The 18,498-nt window shown below is 56.2% G+C and overlaps 1 protein-coding gene across 13 annotated transcripts; it reads left to right on the top strand.

The window, feature by feature from the left end:
• Positions 1 to 1,352: 1,352 nt before the first annotated feature.
• Positions 1,353 to 17,913, top strand: Spaca6 (sperm acrosome associated 6). Of its 13 annotated transcripts, XM_063253241.1 has the most exons (11): positions 1,958 to 2,026; positions 2,598 to 5,456; positions 5,630 to 5,859; positions 6,197 to 6,274; positions 11,534 to 11,602; positions 12,065 to 12,088; positions 12,364 to 12,441; positions 12,521 to 12,534; positions 12,974 to 13,130; positions 13,206 to 13,416; positions 13,606 to 17,913. In XM_063253241.1, the coding sequence occupies exons 3-11, from the start codon at positions 5,646 to 5,648 to the stop codon at positions 13,637 to 13,639; spliced, it is 879 nt and encodes a 292-aa protein (XP_063109311.1). In that variant the 5' UTR covers positions 1,958 to 2,026; positions 2,598 to 5,456; positions 5,630 to 5,645; the 3' UTR covers positions 13,640 to 17,913. The 13 variants fall into 13 exon arrangements, 12 of the variants coding, with proteins under 12 accessions (XP_063109313.1, XP_063109308.1, XP_063109307.1 ...); XM_063253242.1 differs by lacking the exon at positions 2,598 to 5,456 and having other exon boundaries at positions 1,905 to 2,026; XM_063253240.1 differs by lacking the exon at positions 1,958 to 2,026 and having other exon boundaries at positions 2,421 to 5,456.
• The last annotated feature ends 585 nt before the right edge of the window (positions 17,914 to 18,498 follow it).

The raw sequence follows: 18,498 nt of genomic DNA on the forward strand, positions 1-18,498 counted from the left end.
ACTAGCTTATTAAAAAAATTCCCAGTTCCTTAATCAACTGTATTGATTATGGATAAATAGAACAGCATACAGCTATTAAAATGAATGAGGTCATTCTAACAGCATGGATATAAAGGAATCTTTAGAATATTGTGTTTGAAAAAAAAAATTTAGGATAATGTGAGTCCACCCAGGAACAAAAAAGAGGCTGGCATTATATATGCATATATATATATATATATATATATATATATATATATTCCTTTGGAAGGATGCACAGGAAATTACTAAGCAGAAGCTGTGCCCAAAGGGGAGGACTGGGTGGGTCTCTGGAGGCCAGGACCACACACCCACCTCAGCCTTAAAGTCCTCCCTAATGTCTCCTACACCTGGTGCCCGCTAGGTTCGGAGGGGCAGGGTGCATCTTCTCCCCCCTGCACCCTCTCTTCCCTCCCTGCTCCCCACTGCCCCACTGGGACTGACTCCTTTGCCTCAGCTCCAGGGCCTGAGTCCAGCTTCCTCTAGGCCTTTCCAGAAGTCCCCAGATGCCCTGGCCTGCAGACATTCTCGGCCCCACCCCTTCCTCTCGGTCCCAGTCCTGGCCCTTAAACTGGAGAGAGGATCCCTGCATCCTAGGCTCCTGGTTCATCCTTCCAGAAAGGTCTGACGTTCAGACCTGATCCTTGCCCCGACCTTCGGTGGTTCGCGCGCGCCCGCGCAGGACCAAGTTCCCAGCCGGGCCTTCCCTCCCACGCGCTGAGAACGGCCCCGCCCACTCACCCCAACCTCTCCCAACTCCTCGGCTTGCTGCCCAACGGCTGGGAGCAGACTTGACTGCTCCGTTGTCCTCCGGAATCACCTTGGTTTCCTCCCTCCCGGCCTCTGCCTAAGCTGAGCCCGCCGCAGCCTGGGACGCCCCGACCGCCGCCCCTCTACGGTCCAGGGCTCACTTCACGTCTGCTCCGCTGCCAGGACGCCTCCCTCCCTCCCGGGGCGCCCCAAAGCCTCGTCCCCCCCCCACCCCCGTCCCTGCCTAACACCCCCCCCCCCACACACACAAATTTGGAGACTCTGCGGCTGGGTCTGTCTCCATCAGAACGTTTCCAGGGGCAGATCTGGGTCAGATTCACCTTGAGTCCCCAGTGGCACGGGAGGGGACCATGGCACAGGGAGGGAGGAGGAGGGAGGGAGAGCAGGACCCTGCGGGAGAAGGGATGAGAGGAGGGCAAGGAGAGGGGGAAGAGGAAAGCCAGTGAGGGAAGGAGGGAAGGAAGGGAGGAAGGAAGGAAGGAAGGAAGGGAGGAAGGAAGGAAGGAAGGGAGGGAGGGAGGGAGGGAGGATGGAGACCCGGAGATACGCAGGGAGAACGGGGATGGGGAGCAGGAGGAAGAGAAACGAGATCCGTAGAGCGCGCGGAGGATGAAGGTGGAAGGGAGGAAGGACAGATACCCAGAGGCAAGAGCGAGGCAGAGAGGGAGAGAGAGAGGAGAGGGAGGGCGACGGAGGCGGAGAGGCGGCCTGAGGAGGAGGAGGAGCAGGAGGAGGAGGAGGAGGAAGCCGGTGCGGGGAGGCGGTGGCGGTGGCCTGGCCGCCGAGCGCGGGTGCGGGCCGGGCCGGGCGAGGGAGGGCGCACTGGGCGCGCCGGCTGCCGCCGCCTCCCGGCCTCTCTTTTGTCCCTTCCCTCCGCCCTGCGTCATGCTCCCCTGGCCCGGCCTCCCCTCCCGCTCCTGCCTCCGCCCCGCGCCTCCTCCCCGGGGCTGGATGGAATTTTTTCCCCTGGACCGGGGCCAGCTCCGGGGCAGGGGGGAAGCCGGGCCGGGCGCTGGGGAGGGGCCGGACGGGGGCCCCCCGGGGAGGGGGCCGGTCCGAGGCCGCGCTGTCGGCCGCCGCGGGGTCCGGGGAGGGGAGCGGAGGCTGCACAGGCGAGGGCGCCGGGGCGGCGCGCGCTGGGCGCGGCGCGGGGATGCAGGAGGACGCGCGGCCCGGCCCTGCCTGCGTCTCGGCCGCCAGCGAGGAGAGGCTGCCCGACGCGGGAGCGCGGGAGGCGGTGAGTCTGGGCCGAGGGTTGCGGCCGTGCGGACTCGGGGGTGCCCGGGGACCAGGACTCGGGGCTGGGGTTTCTGGGATCCCGGAGGAGGATCTGGGGGTGCGGCGGTGCCGGGAGCCCGGACTCCGGACTCTGAGAAGAAGGGGTTTATGGACCTGGATTCCGGGGTCGGGAGGCTGCAAGGGCCGGGAACACCTCCGGCAGTCTGGAGTGAGGAGAGCGCAGGGCTTGGGGTGAGAAGGGCCCGGGTTGGGTGGAGGAGGCTGGGGGCCAGGTACCCACGACCTCTGGGGAGGTGGAGGCTGGCGGTCCCGCTGCGGCGGCGCCCCGGCCGCGAGAGGGTTAACGTCTGGCCGCAGGGAGGGGGAGGGGCGGGGATGGGGCTGCGGGGCTCTGAGGGGTCAAGGGTGAGCCTTGCGAGCGGGAGGGGTCCGGGGAGGAGGGGAGGCTGTCTGGGCTGCCAGACAGGCCCGGGTCAGCGCCGGGGGCAGGGGATGTCTGGCGGGAGAGAGGCCCGGCGGCCGCGCTCCCTTAGGGACCTGGGATTCCAGCCCCAGATCTCTTCTCTCAGACCTGGGAATCTACCACCCAGTCTCTTCCCGACTTCTGGCATCCGCCGTCTCCCCAGGACCCCGGCATGGGGGCCCCCGGCCTCTTCACAGGCACCCTGGAGTCCACACTGCAGCCCTACCCCCTCCGGGTCGTGTTCTCCACAGCCTTGGACCCCAGCGCCCTCCTGGAGCACCCAGGAGTCCGGGGTTCCCTTGTATCTTTGCACCTCACCTCCTGGACTAGGGGCTGCTCCCCCGGAACCCTGGAGTCCCCGCCTCCCTTTTCACCCCAGCTGGAGTCCAGCCCTCCAGGGGTTAAGGGGGCGGGGCCAGCGGGTTGCTATGGTGCCAGACTGTTTGGGTCTGCTCTCTGACCCTTGGGGGCTCCCTAGGGTCCACCAAGAAGGGGAGGGGGACCCAGACCTGGGGGAAGTTCAGCCCCTACCCCTTCCCCAAAGCAGGCCTAGAGGAAGGGTTCCGCCAACGCCTTGTCCAGTGACCTTGAACGAGTCCGTACCCGGCTCTCCGGGCCTCAATTTCCCCCACGAGAAACTGACGGGGTGAGGGAGCGGGATGCTCGGGTCCCGGGAATCTTGAAGATTCTCCCTCCCCGCTCTGCTCCCCCCGCCCCAGGCCCCAGGCAGCCCCGGGGCATGCTGGGAGCCCGAGCCTGGGCTCCGGGCCAGGTTGGGGGGGGCTCCTCCCTTCCCCTTCCTCCCCACCTTGGCCTGACTCTAGCCCCCGCCGGAGGGTCTGGGAGGCTGCCGCAAGGAAGGGGCCGGTGCGGACCTCGGGGGCCCCCTCCCCCTCCCCCTCCCCGCCCCCTTCCCGCTTCTCCTCCTCTCCCCTCCCTGGCAGGTCGCTACCCCAGCCCGGGGCCCCTGCTCCACCGCCCCCACCCCACCCCCAACTCCAGACCTGGCTCGGAGCGGCGAGGGGGAGGGAGAGAGGGAAGGAGAAAGAGGGAGAGGAGGTGGGGGAGGGGAGGGAGGGAGGGAGGGAAGGAGACCGGCAGAGAAAGGGAGAGAGACAGAAACGGGAGAGAAGGAGGCTGGGAGATGGGCGGAGGGAGCGGGAGGCCAGACAGAGAAGAAGGGGGAGGAAGAGGGAGCCAGGAGAGCAGAGGAGAGGAGAGGAGGGCGAAACTGAGGGAGAGAGGGACCGCGAGGGTCAGGGGGAAGGAGAGAGACAAAGCGGGGGTGGGAGGCTGCGGAGGGAGGATGAGAGGCAGAAGCAGGTAGAGGAGGAGGAGGAGGAGAGGGAGAGGCCGGCTGGGCGGGAGACAGGGGAGGAGGTGGGGAGCCAGACAGGGACGGATGGACAGACAGACGACAGAGGGGCAGGGAGGGACACAGGCAGTGGCCATGGGGAGGGAGGGGCACAGTCAGGTAACACACAGACGGAGGAAGAGGAGGGGGTGAGAGAGCGCCGTGGAGAGAAAGAAACAGGAAGGTAGACATGGATCCAGGCGGAGGGGGAGCCGAGCCGGCCACCTGCGGCAGGCCCACCCTGGCCGGCAGGCCCACCCTGGCCAGCGGCGCTGCTCTCCTCTCAGGGGCTCAGCCTGCTCACATGAAGATGGGGGTGCTGCTGCACCCCGTTGGATGGGCTTGGTGGGAGGTGCCAAAGAAGCTGGGGATTCAGGGCCCAGTGGTGACAGCTCTCTGTGACCAAAGCTGTTGCCATTCTAAGTGTCCAGAGGCCAGAAGAAGCCAAGGAGAAGAGGGAAGAAGTGAGGGGGAGGCTAGAAGGTTCTGCACCCCCGGGTCCTCCTCTGCTCTGGCTGGGAGTCTCCACAGCCTGACAGGGAAAGAGGGGAGGTGGGCAGGTGGGGTTCCCTCCCTCTGACACTCAGGAAGCCAGGACTTCCCTCTGGGAGGGAAATACCTGGCTGGACCCCAGGCTGAAGCAGAAGGCCCGGCCTGTAATCATGGTTTCCTTGGGCAGGAGAGGACTGCATCCAGGACTCCTCTGAGTTCTTTGGGAAGGACAGGGCTTGTGGCAAAGACCCCTAGGAATTCTGGAGGGACGGGCATGTAGCTTGGTCTCCTGAGGTTCTGGGGGTACAATAGGGAACCTGGGGTTTGGATCCCTGAGTCTGGGAGAGGAGGGCTGGGGCCTGCACGATTGGATTTCATGGAAGGAGAGGCTGGAGCCCTGGGCCAGTGGGTTCCTTGGGAAGGACAGGACTGCTCCTGGACTGTGGCATTCCCTGGGGAGAAAGGGGCCTAGGGCCTGGATTCCTAGGTTCCTTGGGAGGAGGGGGCCGGGGGCCTGGACTCCTGGGTCCTGGCACCCACCCGTAGAACCGACCTTGCGGGGCCTTCGCCACACACAAGCTCGTGTCTGTGGGTCCGTGTCGGGGGCTCATCATCGCGGCTGGGACCTCCCCGGCCCCCCCCCTCGTCTGTCCATCTGTCCGATCTGTCCACCTTGCCGCGCCCCCCGGGCTGAGGTAGGAGGTTGTATAGTTGAGAAGGACACCCAAGGAGATCACTATACGGCCTCCTAGCTTTCCCCAGGCTGCGCCCTGCACGGGACAGGGCGGCGGGGATCCTGGCCGGGGCTGGCCTAGCTCCTCTACCCTGGTCCAGCTTCTTGTGTCCCTTGCACGCCCTGCCTCTCCAGTCCCCGTGGCTTTTGCATCTGTCTTGGACCACATTGCCCCTGGCTGCTGTCTTGGAACTTCCCCGTGGCTCTCCGTGTCTATTCTCTGTGTCTATTCCTGACTTCTTGTAGCTTTCTGGCACCTGAGAATGTCCTGTGTCTGCCTCTGTCTCTGTTCCTACCCCCAACCAGGGCCTGTCAGAGCCTCTGCATTGCCGCCGGTCTCTGGGTCCCTGAGACCCTTTAACCTGTGAGGACATCCAGGGTCACAGGTGAGGTTCTTGGGAGCCTGGCGTCTGGCCTGACCACAACCACATAGCTAGGGCTTAGAGGCCAGCCCCGGACCAAAGCTATCCTCCTGAGCCTCACTTCTGACCTCTGACCCCAGGCCCCTGGCCCATCCCCCACCCGCAGTGACCTCACAAAGGTCATCCGCTTCTCCCAGGCCTTGAGACCCTCTGATGGCCCTGCTACGCCTGGCGAGTGCTGTCCCATCTGGTCTGCGGGCCCTGCTGGTGCTCAGGGCGTCCGCGTGGGCCTGTCTCCTGTGCTTCACGACTTACACCGAGCGTGTCAGCATCTGCAGGATGTTTGCTGGGCTGCAGGGCCCCCGGATTGACCAGTGCAAGGAAGCCCTCACTGCCGCCTTTCAGGGACTTTCGGACATGGAGATCAGTGAGGAGGATTACACAGACCTGGGGAGGGGCCACCAAGGCTTGGGGAAACTGGGGGAGTGAGGGAGACAGACAGACAGACAGATAGACACACTCGGAAGAAAACTCAAGGACAGTGAGGGCCACTTCAGACCTCAAAGAGACCGGGCAGCATCCACGGAGGGACTGGAGATTGAGGAGAGGCCCAGGGAACGGAGAGGGGTGGAGAGAGGCCAGGGTTACAGACAGGGCGCCGGGGGCTTCTAGGCTGAGCCTCCTCTGAGAATCCGGGTGCCACCCTTGGGCCCTGGTGTTGGATGGCACTGCCTCCCTAGCCCCTGCTCCTCGCCCACCCTCAGATTATGAGGAGAGAAGCCACCTGCATGACAACTTCACCCAGATGACCCTGTCCCTGCAGGAGGAGGCTGCTGCCGGGGGTGAGTGTCTCTTGGAGCTGGGGCTCAGCAACCCCAGGACTAGGGGGGTGGGGCTCTGGGCTTGGGTGGTGGTTTTGGAGGGGTTACATTGCCAGGTTGCTCGCCAGGACAGGGACAGAGGCGAGTGGGGTCGCTGAGGGTGGAGAGGAGGTGAGGGTGGGAGGAAGAATGGGCTGGAGTCCGTGCCCCGGGCAGAGAGGGTCTTGCATACATAGACTGACTGTGACTGAGGTTACCTGCTCTCAGTTTGCCCATCTGATGAAGTGGGTGGCCTACTCGAGGACAAGACAGACATGTGCATGTGTCCTTGTGGTTAAAGCAGTTAGAGGACAGGGAACCAGGCAGGAACTCTGGAGTGATTGCCGAGGTAAAGGCTATGCAGGTGGGACAGGTCCAGACTCCCACTGGGGCAGGCCTGCACGCCAGCCTTAGCCGGCAGGACACGTGTACTGCCTGGAAGAGTGGGCAGCTGAGCCATTGTGTGGGACACAGGTCATCAGGGGTGGTGTGAGCACAGCAGGTGACAGTCATCACACCTAGTCACCACTGCCACCCTGCCCAGATCCCCAGCAGTGCCCAAGAGCTGCTCTGTAGTGGGGTCAGTGGGCTTCAGGGAGACCCTGACACAGGGCCCTGATTTTAGGAATAAACTGGCCACTGATGGGTCTGAAGCTCTGTATCTGCATGGGTTTCTTTTGTTGCCACCACACTTTATGTTAAAACTCTACAAAGGGAGAGAAGTTTCTATCGTTCTGGAGTAGGACTTCAGCTGGGGGTCCTCAGCCCCAAAGGGAGACCTGCGCATCCCCAGAGCTGGAAGGAGGAGAGGCTGAGGGTTTGGGAGACACCCTTCTTCCCATGCAGGCTTTGAAAAGGCCAGGGATGAGGTGTGGATCTGGGTGTGGGGGCTGGACTTGGAGAACCCTGCAGCAGGCCGGGGCTATGGTGATGGAGAGGGACTGGAGAGGGGCTGAGGCCTAGGCCTGGGGGGCTGCTGGAGAGGGGACAGTGCCTGGGGCCTGGCTCCAGGGCACCGAGGGCTGCATTCCAGTCATCCCTGAGCTGAGCCAGAGCAGAGCCCAAGTATGAGGCAGGTTAGAGTGTAGTGATTGTATGGGTGCTCTGGGCATGGGGGGCCAGCTGGACATTGGGGTGCCAGGCTCATCAGAGGCCAGCAGGAGCTGGTGTAATAGGTCAGTCCGCGGTTATTGGCCGTAGCCATGGCCATGGCCGGAACCCCACTGGGAGCACAGCTGAGACCAAATCTGCCAGTTTCCTGTCTGGGCATTGGGCATGAGATTCACAATAGTTTAGGGTTTCAGATGGTGATCTGTACTGTGGAGGAAAATGGGAGAAGGAGATGGGGTGGCAATTAAAATAGATTGATCTGACAAGGTGCAAATGAGAAGGTCCAGTGGAGCAAAGACCTGAGCGAGGTGATGGTGAGAGCCCAATAATGTGGGCAAAGGGCCTGGGTGCAAAGATGAGCCAGTGCAAAGGTTCTGGTGTCAGTGGGTCAGAATGGAGATGACAGTGGAGGGGTGACGAGGGACTGTGGTATCGGTGCATAGGTACCAGGGGTTTGCAAGCCCCAGTGGCCATTACATCTCTCGGAAGTTTTGCTAACATAGAGATCTGGGCCTGCCCTCTGTTAATTGCTTGGACAGTATTCCTGGGACAGTCACGAGGGCTCAGGAAGAAGCCAGGAGACCAGTGAGGAGTCCACAGGAGGTGACTGAGCCAGTCACAATGATCCAGCTCAGCCAAGATGAGTCTGGGGGTAGAGGTTGGTGTAGGAGGACAGAAGAGGAATTTTGAGGGATTGACTGTGCCCCAGCTATGGACACATTATGCTTCTTAAGGGCACCTTGTACCCACCCCATGGGGTGGGGTTAGAGCCCCACTTCCCAGGTGAGAAAGCTGGGCTCAGCTGGACCGGAAGGGTGGACCTTGGAGATGTTTGGAGATGGGCTGCCTTTGATGCTGGACCAGAGCGGTGGGAAGAAGGAAGGGTGGCATCCTGGTCTCTCCAGATGGAGGGTGGGAGAGAGGGGCCAGTGGACACAGTTGCTTGCTGCCTGTGGGAGGCCACAGGTAGTATCATCTGTGTATAAACCACGGAGAGGAGGTGTGGCTGAGCATCTCTTACCCGGAGCCTCAAATCTGAATTGCTGCAAAATCTGAAACTTTGTGAGCAGCAACAAGACTCCACAAGTGGACAACCCCACACCTGGCCTCCTGTGGCAGGCTGCGGTCCAGGGACCACGTGACAGAGCCCATACTCAAAATGCCATGTGAAATGACCTTTGGGCTCTGTGTTGAAGGTGCTTATGAAGCATAAAGGCAGTTTGCATTGAGAAACGAGTTCCATCCCTGAATTCTCTGAGGTTCTAAACTTTCAAAAGTCCAAAAATCTGAAATATTTCTGGTCTCAAGGTTTTAGGATAAGGGATACTCAGCCTTTATAGAAAAAGAGGGCAGTATAGTGAGTGGAGGACTGGGCATGGAGGCTCTGAGCCCGGCTTCAGGTGTAGTTCAGACCACTTCCCTAACTGATTGATGTCTGGGGGTCCCCGTCTCACATTTGGAAACTAGTCGCATTAGCAGTTTACTTCTACAAAACCACAGTGTGTACGTGTGAGGCCCATCTTGCTAAGGGCTGGGAGAACTAATCTCAGGCCAGGCCCAAAGGGTGATTTAGGATCAGGATGCTTTTATGTCGTGTGGCATTTAACACCTGCTCCCCAGCCATGGGAGCGAGACACTGTGCTGGTCCCCATATTATAAATGTAGAGACAGAGGATCAGGAGGTTAAGTCATCTGGCAGAGGATCACGTAGGGAGGAGGGCTTGCAACCTGTTCCTCAGCTGTGCAAGGGACAGGTGTGCTTATAGGTAGATGCACCAGGACTCAACATCCAGGCAATCTAGGCCGAGGCTGATGCTTCAAGCTTTATGCTGCTCTTGGGTGGGTCGGAGGGTGGGTGGGACTTTAAAACACCATCCCGTGCCTTCTTTTCAGTGGTATAACCCATAGTTTGGCATTTTGCACACTTCAATCCATTCCCGCTCCAACGCCAGCCCGCTTGACACCTCAGCTCACATGGTGCAGTCCGCACTCGCCCTCCTGTGAGTCATCAGGGTTGGCCCATCGAGGTTTCAAAGACTTCCAGCCTTGTGGCCTTCCATTTGAGCGCCCCACTCTAACCACATCCTCCTGGCCGTCCTGCCGCCTGCAGACCACACTCCTGCTCTGTGGCCAAGGACAGACCTCTGAGTCCTTGACGACTCTTTTGGAAGCCCCTGCTGGCTTCAGTGGTCTTTGTCTCCAAGTGCATCCCCAGTATCAATGCTGCAACCCTCAGCCATGCTTTTTTGGGGGGGGATAGCTTGGGGGTGCAGCAGAGTAGGACTTCACCTTGAACTACATCCTCAGTCTCTTTTTTTTCTCCCCAGACAAAATGTCGCTAAGTTACTAAGTGGCCAAGCCAGGCTCAAACTTGCAACCCCCCTGTATCATCAGCCTCCCAGAACACTGAGAACTTTAGCCTCTCTGTTGCTAATAACCTTCTTGGGTGGCAAAGTGGTGGTTCCAAAGTTTTGGGGACCCGCGGCCCCTGCCTGGATGGTTCACATACGCCACTCCCATTCCTAATTTGGTCACGTGACCCTAACTGAGGTCTAGAAATGAAATCTTTTAGCTGGGAGAAGAGGGAAGCATTTTCTCAGATGGTGCACAGTGTTGTGTTACCAAAGTGAAAAGTTACCTGTTTGAAGGTGGTGGCTGCAACAAAATGTCATAGATCAGGGGGCCTTAGACAATAGAAGTCATTTTTTTCATGGTTTGGGAGGCTTGGAATTCAAGATCAAGGTGTCAGTAAGGGCGGGCAGGACTGGTTTCTTCTGTGGCCTCTGTTTGGCCTGTAGATGGCTGCTGCCTCCCTGTGTCTCCCTGTGGTTGTGCCCCAGTGTCGTTCTCTTATAAGGAGACTGGTCATCCTGGGAGTCAGGCTGGACTGGAGCCCATCATGATGGCCTTGTGCTAACATAATCACCTCATTAAGATGAGCCCGCTCTCCAAATGCAGTCACATTTGAGGCACTGGGGCTTAGAACGCAGCATGTGACTCAGGCTGGAGGAAAGGATCTGTACCCTGCCACACCCTGGTGATGCCACCATGCTGTACGTCTGATTTCCAGAAGTGCCTCTGGTCTTGTTCTCTGAAATGCTACAGACTGGAGGCCATGGAGGGGTCAGAACTCAGAGACCATGACAGAGCACAGAAAGGAGGAAGGAGGAGTAGAAAGGACAAGCCTTGGGGTTGGGGTGCAGAGCAATGGCCCATGTGCCCTGTTGAAAGGGAGTCGATGCCACCAAGCTCCAGCTAATTACTGCCTTAGGGCAACATGGTATCTGAAGTACCGCTTTTTCAAAAAAGAAAAAAAGTATTTTTTTAAAGACATGCCAAACATTTTATGTGACCTTCCCAGATTTTATTTGCTGGCAACCAGTTCATTAAAAAAAGAAGAAGAAAAAACACTTCTCAGGCCAAATATAACACATCCAAGAGATGGATCTGAGCCCTGGGTCTCGCCTTGTGGCTCCAATTCCAGTTGGATTCTGGAATTCATGCTTTGCATATTTATGGAACTCTTTCTAAGCGAGCTCTGAGTTCTGGCGCTAAAGAAAGACATATTTACCTGGGTGATGGACTTAAATATCCACATACATAGACACATAAGTGCAAACTGGGGAGAGATGTACCTGAAATGAATCGAGTACTATGAGAGAAAAACTGGATTAGAGTATAGATTTGTGGTGCTGGAAGACCTTTAAGGAAGGGACATGAGGTTAAGACATGGAGGGTGACTTTAAGAGTAGGGGAAGACGTGCTCCCAATGGATGTCTGCACATGCAAAGGCCCTGAGGTGCTAGGGAATGTGATTCTTTGTCTGAAGGGAAATGAAAATGGGTAGAAGGATGCAACAGAGAGGAAGACGGAAGTAGGTCAGCCACCTAGAAGCCCTACTTGTCTGGGTGAGGAATTTGATGGTTATCCTTCCTTTTCTCCTAAGATAAAGGCATATGTAGTGGAGGGCTTCCACCTGGCAGAGACTTAAGCTGCAGGAGGAAGCACTGAGGAGAAGAGAGCTGTGGTAATGAGAGTCCTCAGAGTGCAGAATGGGTGGACACCGTGATGGTGAGTCCGGAGCCAGTCACAGGCTAGGGCTGGTTTTACAGGGCCCACTCCATCCTCCAGGGTCCTTTGAGGTTGCCTTTCCTGCTGCTGCGGAAAAAATGAAGAGGGCCATTCTGGAGCTTAAAAAAGGTAAAACAGAACCCTTATTAGAAAATGCTCAGAGTTGGAGTCCTGGACAGGGGAATTCTAACTCGTCCTGAATCTCTCTGCATCTGGCTCCGGCCCTTTGGCATCTTTCCTGTCCAGCTACCACCATTCTTGGGACATCCTATGTTCTTGTGGCTCCCCTACACTCCCCAGAGATGGCTTGAGCTTGCCTGACCTCTTAGTGGAGCACTCTGGATCTGGCCCCGCCTCACAGGCGTCGCTAGGAGGAGCGTTTAGGCCCTGGCTTCGCCCCTAGGAGGAGCGCAGCGGACCTGGCCCCGCCCTGGGAGGGGCGCTGTTTTCCCCGGCCCCGCCCCTGGGGAGGGTGCTACGGGCCTGGTTCTGCCCCTCTGGAGGTGTCGGGTTTGGTGACATCTTTTGGGCCCTTTCCATAGGGACCCTCCCGGGGCTTTGAGGGTAATGACATTTCCTTTCTTTCCGCAGTACAACCCTGCGTCCCTCCCTGCGGTAAGGATTTAATCCCAAATCAGGGCAAGGGAGGCGGTCTGAGTTGAAGAGCATGGGTGGGTGGGCCTCCGATTTGGAGGCCTCTAGGAGTCTTACAGAAAATAAGCACTACCTGGTTAGGTAGTGCTTAGAGGGCGGGTCCGAGAGCCAAGGTCAACTAATGGGGATCCCCAGAGCATCTAAACAATGACACTGGCAAGCGGACTCAGCTCCCAGTGGACTAAGGGACACGGGTGTGGGCGCCATGGAGTCCAGCCCCATGTCCTCTCCCACAGGGATCCAGGAGGTCGCCCGGCGCTTCCGCTGCCAGGGCTGCTACTCCACCTTGTGCGACCTCCCGCTGGACTGTCCAGGTGAGGGCGCAGGGGGCCGGCCCCGCCCCGGGAAGAGCGGGATGGGAGCAGAGTCATCGGTGCCACCTGGTGTCCTCAGTGCAGGATATGACGGTGAGTCGCGGCGACCAGGCCCTGTTCTCCTGCGTGGTAGGCTTCCTTTTGCCGAAGGAAGAGATAACGTACTCCTGGAGCTTCGCCCAAGGTGTGAGTCGGGGCGGGTCCGCTGCAGGGTGTAGACCGGCTGCGGAGTGTAGAGGGGCTGGGCAGGCACCACGGGGCTAAACGGGCTCATGTTCCAGGGGTGATCATTGGAAGATGGGTGTAAACACAGGCTTCCTGCAAGGGGATCCCCCGGGCTTAGAGACAAGTGAGGTCTCAAAACTCGGCCAGGGCTTGATGAGGTCTGGGACACCAAGGGCTTAAGGAGTAGGGGGGGGGGGGCAGGGTTGGGGGCGGGGTTCTGGAGGGCGTGGCTGCCTGGGGGCGGAGCTCGAGGCTGGTTAGCGTCTCTAGGACTTGGCCCGGGTGAACTCGCTCCCTTGACCCGCAGCTCCGGACTCGGGACGCGTCCTACTTCCGCGACATGCCGCGGGCCCGCGGGTCCCTGGCGCGCATCCGGCCGGTGCAGCCCACGCACCGCGGGACCTTCTGCTGCGTGATCCAGCATGACCAGCGCCCCCTGGCGCGCCTCTACTTCTTCCTGAATGGTGTGGGCGGGGCCGGAGGGGGCGGGGCCGGGGAGGGGCTGGGACGACCGGGCTGACGCGCGCCCCGCCCTGCAGTGACTGGCCCGCCCCCGCGCGGGGAAACTGAGCTGCAGGTGGTTTTCCGGAAAGTGCTGCGCTGGGCGCCGCGGGACGTGGAAATGATCGAGCCCTGGAGGCCCAGCCTGGACGAGCTGCTGGCCCGGCCAGAGGCCCTTACGCTGGGCAACCTGGTCCTGCTGACCGCTGTGATTGCCCTCGTGTCTGCCACAGCGACGGTGCTGTTGTGGTGAGTCCCGCTCGCAGCTCCACCTCAGACCCAGGTTGCAGCCTTCCCTTTGGCCCGGGGGTCCCTGCCCGGCTTCCTCCCTCGGACCTGAGAGTCCAAGTCCTATCATCTTTGAGATCCAGGCTCCAGAGCCTATAATTCTGCCCCGCCCCGCCCCCGCCCCACGCACACACCTCTTTATTTCCTCAGGATGTTCTGTCGATGGTACTTGAGTGGCGACTAACAAAGGTACCTCAACATTATCCTGCTTTCACTCCTGAAATAAAGAGTATATTTCAGCCCCGGGTTCTTTGACTTCTGGAGGTGACTCGGGGTCTGAGAAGGCGACCAGCAGTGTGTCAGACAGGCTCAGGCCACTGCAGGGCTCAGGTAACAGGCAGGGCCAGACCTCAGGCCTCCAGGCTCCAGTCTCTCCCCTCCTGCATCTCTGGCAGCCCCCCACTATGTCCTTATGTAGGAGACACCCTCAGACCCAGATGTCGCCCTCAAGCCAGGCGTCCTTCCACAGCCATGCACCCACAGCTCAGACAGTATTGAGTCATGTATGACTTCCTCTCAGCTTTGATCCACTGCCAGGTGACCTTCCTAACTCTCGGCCCTGTGGACCCAGTCATCCCATGTGGTGTCTCGATCACCACAGCAGCTTTCCCACCGCCTCCCTGGCCCTGCTTGGCTTTGGGCCCCGGTAGGTCATTCTCTGCAGAGCTGAGCAATACTGCACAGGAGGGCTGTCCAGCCTTTTGGCTTGCCTGGGCCACAGGATGAGGAGGAACTATCTTGGGCCGTTCCCAAAATACAGACTATGGATTTTTCGGGTTTTTTTTTTCTTTGTCTTTTTGAGACAGAGTTTCCCTGTGCAGTTCAGGCTGACCTTGAGCTCTGTAGCCCAGACTGGCCTCAGACTCACAGCAGTCCCCCTGCCTCAGCTTCCCAAGTGCTAAGATTACAGCCGTGTGCCCCACATACTATGGTTAATGTATATAAATAATAAGACTTTTAAAAGAATATTTGTACTTATTGAAATATTTTTAATATTTGTACTTATTAAATAATTGTACTTTTTACATTTAAAATATATTTTGTACTTATTTTTTAAGTATCTGTACTTACTAAATCATTTTAATCAATATTTGTACTTATTAAGTATATTTTTAAAGATTTGCACTTATTAAATAATTTTAAATATTAAATATTTTTAAAAATGTTTGTATTTAAATATTTTAAGTATTTTAAAATATTTGTACTTATTAAGGAATTTTATAAAGCAACATAAGCCCAGGCTTCATAAATCAGAATGATTAAATGTCTGCTTAGTATTCAGAGATGTACATTGTCCAGGGCACACACACCCCTGCAGGGAGACTAGAATGCTGTTGTTAGTGACTGTGCTTTACTCTCCAAATATCATGTGTGTGTCATGTCTGGAGTGTAGGACAGATACGTCCGATACCTAGCACCGCAGAGCACCTTCCCATACACAGTGTTCTGCTGTTACCCACTCCAACCTCTGTCACCCATGCCATCTGCAGGGTCTGTCATAGTGCAGTTGACTCCAGGAGACTCTTGCTAAGTATCACATCATTAAGTTAAACGTTTTGACCCCTGGGACTGCATTGCTGGCTGTCCAGGGCTGCGTGTCATTTCTTAGAATATGTCAGAGTGGGTCACTTCCTTTGCACCCTGGTTTTCAGTGACTCCTTCTGGCACCAGAGCAAAACCCTGGTCCTGATCCAGGGCTCCAGGGGTCTCCAGGTTCCAGCCTTGGCTGACCTTCTTGGCCTCAGCGCTCCCAGAGATCAAGGCAGAGACATCATCTTCCTATCCTGCAGTTTTTCTGGCTTTTTCTTCTTCCTTGTGATTCTTTGCACTGTCCTCAGAGTCTTGGTGCATGTTGTGTTTTGCCTCGAATGATGTTTTCTCTCTTTTTTCATTTTTAATTATGATTTTCCTCAAGCAGCCATTACATGTCTTAATCAATCCTCATGACAGCTATTGAGCCTAGCATTCTGTTATTGTACCTCTGCTCAGTCCCTGTGCTACCCTCTCAGCCCCCGTGCTACCCTCTCAGCCCCCGGGGTTCCATTTGTAGTCCCTTGGAGGTGCAAAGCCTGTCCCATTCCCCAGGCCTTGGCCTGCGATGCTCTTGGCTCTTGAAAAGCATCTCTGAACTCCAGGAACCCACCTTACTGTCACTGTCCAGCCTACAGCCCAAACACTATCTTCCTCCACTGCCCTCCACCCCTGTGACTGCTTGAGACCCTTCCCCTTCAGCTTGTGCTTGGAACTCATCTGGGTGCACTGCTGTTCAAAACTATTTTTATGGGGTCTGTCATCTCTCCCAAAGTGATGCTGCTGAGCACAGGTTCATTCCTGTTCCCCGCTATGAACTTCAAGTCACTGAGCATGGATTTACTGAGCATGTACTATGTGCCAGGTGTTTTTTGGAGCACTCTAGAACCAGTAAGGAAAAATTAGAAGAATGAAAAACAATCTGGCCTCTCACTAAATTTAGATTCCAGTTGAAGACTTTCTCTACTCACGATACTCCTGACACCAAAGTGCACAATTTAGTGCTGTTTTTGTAGTAGTGTTTGTTGGTATTATTATTGTTGTTTTGGCCTTACCAACTAATTCTCCAACTCTCTGGACACTAGTTGAGTGCTTATAATTTCATTCTGATACCAATCATCAATGCTCGTGTCCAGCTGTAAGGGTTTAGGGGCTCATATTCACAAGATTGTTGTCCCATTAGATACTAATCACAAATAGTGGGTCCCAGGTTACCCTCACTAATGTCCAGCTTGGCTACGAAAGTAGGGGTCCTGGAAGCCCACCCCCACTTCCAGTTCAGTAATTTGCAAGAATGATTACAGGACTCCATGAGACATTTGGCAGTTTATTATAAAGGAGATTGTATAGGTGTTGCAGTCAGGGGTTCTGCAGGAGAACAATTAGAATCAGGATATGGAGTTTATAATATTTTTGATGATCGCCCAGAGTTAACACAAGAAAGTGCAAGAAATCTGTCCACAACACCAAAGACACAGAATGTTCAGCCAAGGGCCTGAATCCCACAGCAATGTCTTACGTGAGTCCTGATGAAAACCCAGAGCTCATGACAATGCCTTCCACAAGTCCAGCTGGAGGTCCAGAGCCCACAAGAAGGACTCACATAAGTCCATTTTATGGATCTTTGCTGGGAAGGCTGAAAGGTCAGCAGTGAAATCTAGAAAGTCCATACCAGCGGAGTGAAGGAGCTGTGCTTGTAGGTTGAGGTTTTACGCTGGAGCCAGAACTCGCACTCATAATAAAGACCAGGGCTGTCCTGAAAAGCACCACACCCATCCTCAGTGACTCGGAGGCCCCGAGTTCCTCCAACAATAAGCACAGTTGAGTACACGCCAGGAAGCCAATGTGATGGGTTCATCTTGGAGACCAAGCTTCCCCTCCGGAGCCAAGAAGCAATGCTTGATGTGAGGACCAGAGCTCCTCCAGGAGAACCAACGGCTCAAACAACTCATAGGAGAACCCATGATGCTTCAACATATCAATGTGCCTCCATCCCCTTCTCCACGTCTCCATGTCTATGCTGGCAACTTTCCTCATGTGGACATCTATGCTCAGAACCATGCTGATGTAATCCAGCTGGTGTTAAGTTGACCACCAGTTTTTAATCCATAACAACAGGGAATGTTCGTAGCCAGATAAAGAGGTCCACAGGGTGAGGACTGTTGGGGTGCCCCTGTGGAGCGGGGGAGAACCACCATCCTTGGATGTGGATGTGTCACCAACCTGGAAGCTCTCCAAGCCCCACGCTTTGTGGCTTCATGATACGAGCATGGTCAGTGTCTGTCAGTCTCCAGTCCCCTCTATTCCCCACAGATAGTAGTTGGGGCTGAAAGCTCCAAGCACCTAGCTTAATCTTGCTGGTGTCCAGCCCCCATGCAGGAGTCCTCTAAGATTCTGTCGTATCCCCATCACCCAGGAAATTCCAAGGGTTTAAGAGCTCTGTCAGATCCTCCCATCATCCATGTACATGGCAAGTTACAGGGTGTTTGGACCTGGGGACAGACATCTCACATTTTTCTTACTGCGACCCGGTAAGCCCACCCATACTCTGGGCTTGCAGTCAGGACTTCTAGTCTTTGATTTTCTGACTGGGCCTCACCCCTTGCATTCCTAGATACACAGCAGATTCAAAGTGCTCCCAACAACTTGAGTGTTTGATTCCTAACACAACAACGTTCAGAGTGGGGCCCAGATGGAATTAGAGGGTCCTAACCTGGTGGTCAGTGGACCAATCTGTTAATGAGCTTACAGCTGGGTAGGCTGTAGGAAGCTGGAGTCCCTGGAGACACACCTTTGAAGGGTGTATCTTCTCTCTCTCCTGCTCTCTGCTTCCTGGGTGCCATGAGATGGGCCACTTCCCACTACCATGCTCTTTCTGCCTTGGAGTCAGCTAACCATGAAGCAATAATAAAACTTTTTTCCCTTTAAGTTGTGTGTGTTATGTGTTTGTCTAGGAGTAGAAAACTAACACCAAACCCAAGAAAACTAAAAAAATCTGTCCGTAGAAAAACTGGTGCACAAATGTTCATAATGGTCCCAAAGTGGAAGTATCCATGGTCCATCAGCTGGTAAGTGGGTAGATAAAATGCAATCTGTCTATGGAATATTGGCCACAAAAAGGAATGAATGAGATCAGCAGAACAACATGAATGAACCTTGCAAAACATCACACTAAATGAAAGTCACAGGAGAGCACATGGTGCTTGACTCCACCTATGTGAAATCTGTGGAACAGGGAAACGTTAGTTAGGGAGCAGATGGGTGGCTAGGTCTTGGAGGGATGGTAAGATTAGGAATAAGGAGTGATCATCAGTGGGCACGGGGTGATGAAACAGGTCCCAAACTTAAATTATCCCAATGGCTGCACAGATCTATAAACATGAGAAATTACTCTGTTGCATATTTGAAGAGGGCCGGGCCAGGGATGTAGCTCAGGGGCACAGCACCTGCCTGGCAAGTGTGAGGTGGTGAGTTTGATCCCCGGTACAAAGATACAAAAAAAAAAAAAGGAAG

Source organism: Cavia porcellus, unplaced genomic scaffold (genome assembly GCF_034190915.1).
Source record: "Cavia porcellus strain 051 isolate PalLab524CR breed Dunkin Hartley unplaced genomic scaffold, mCavPor4.1 scaffold_7, whole genome shotgun sequence".
Classification (NCBI taxonomy): Eukaryota; Metazoa; Chordata; class Mammalia; order Rodentia; family Caviidae; genus Cavia; species Cavia porcellus.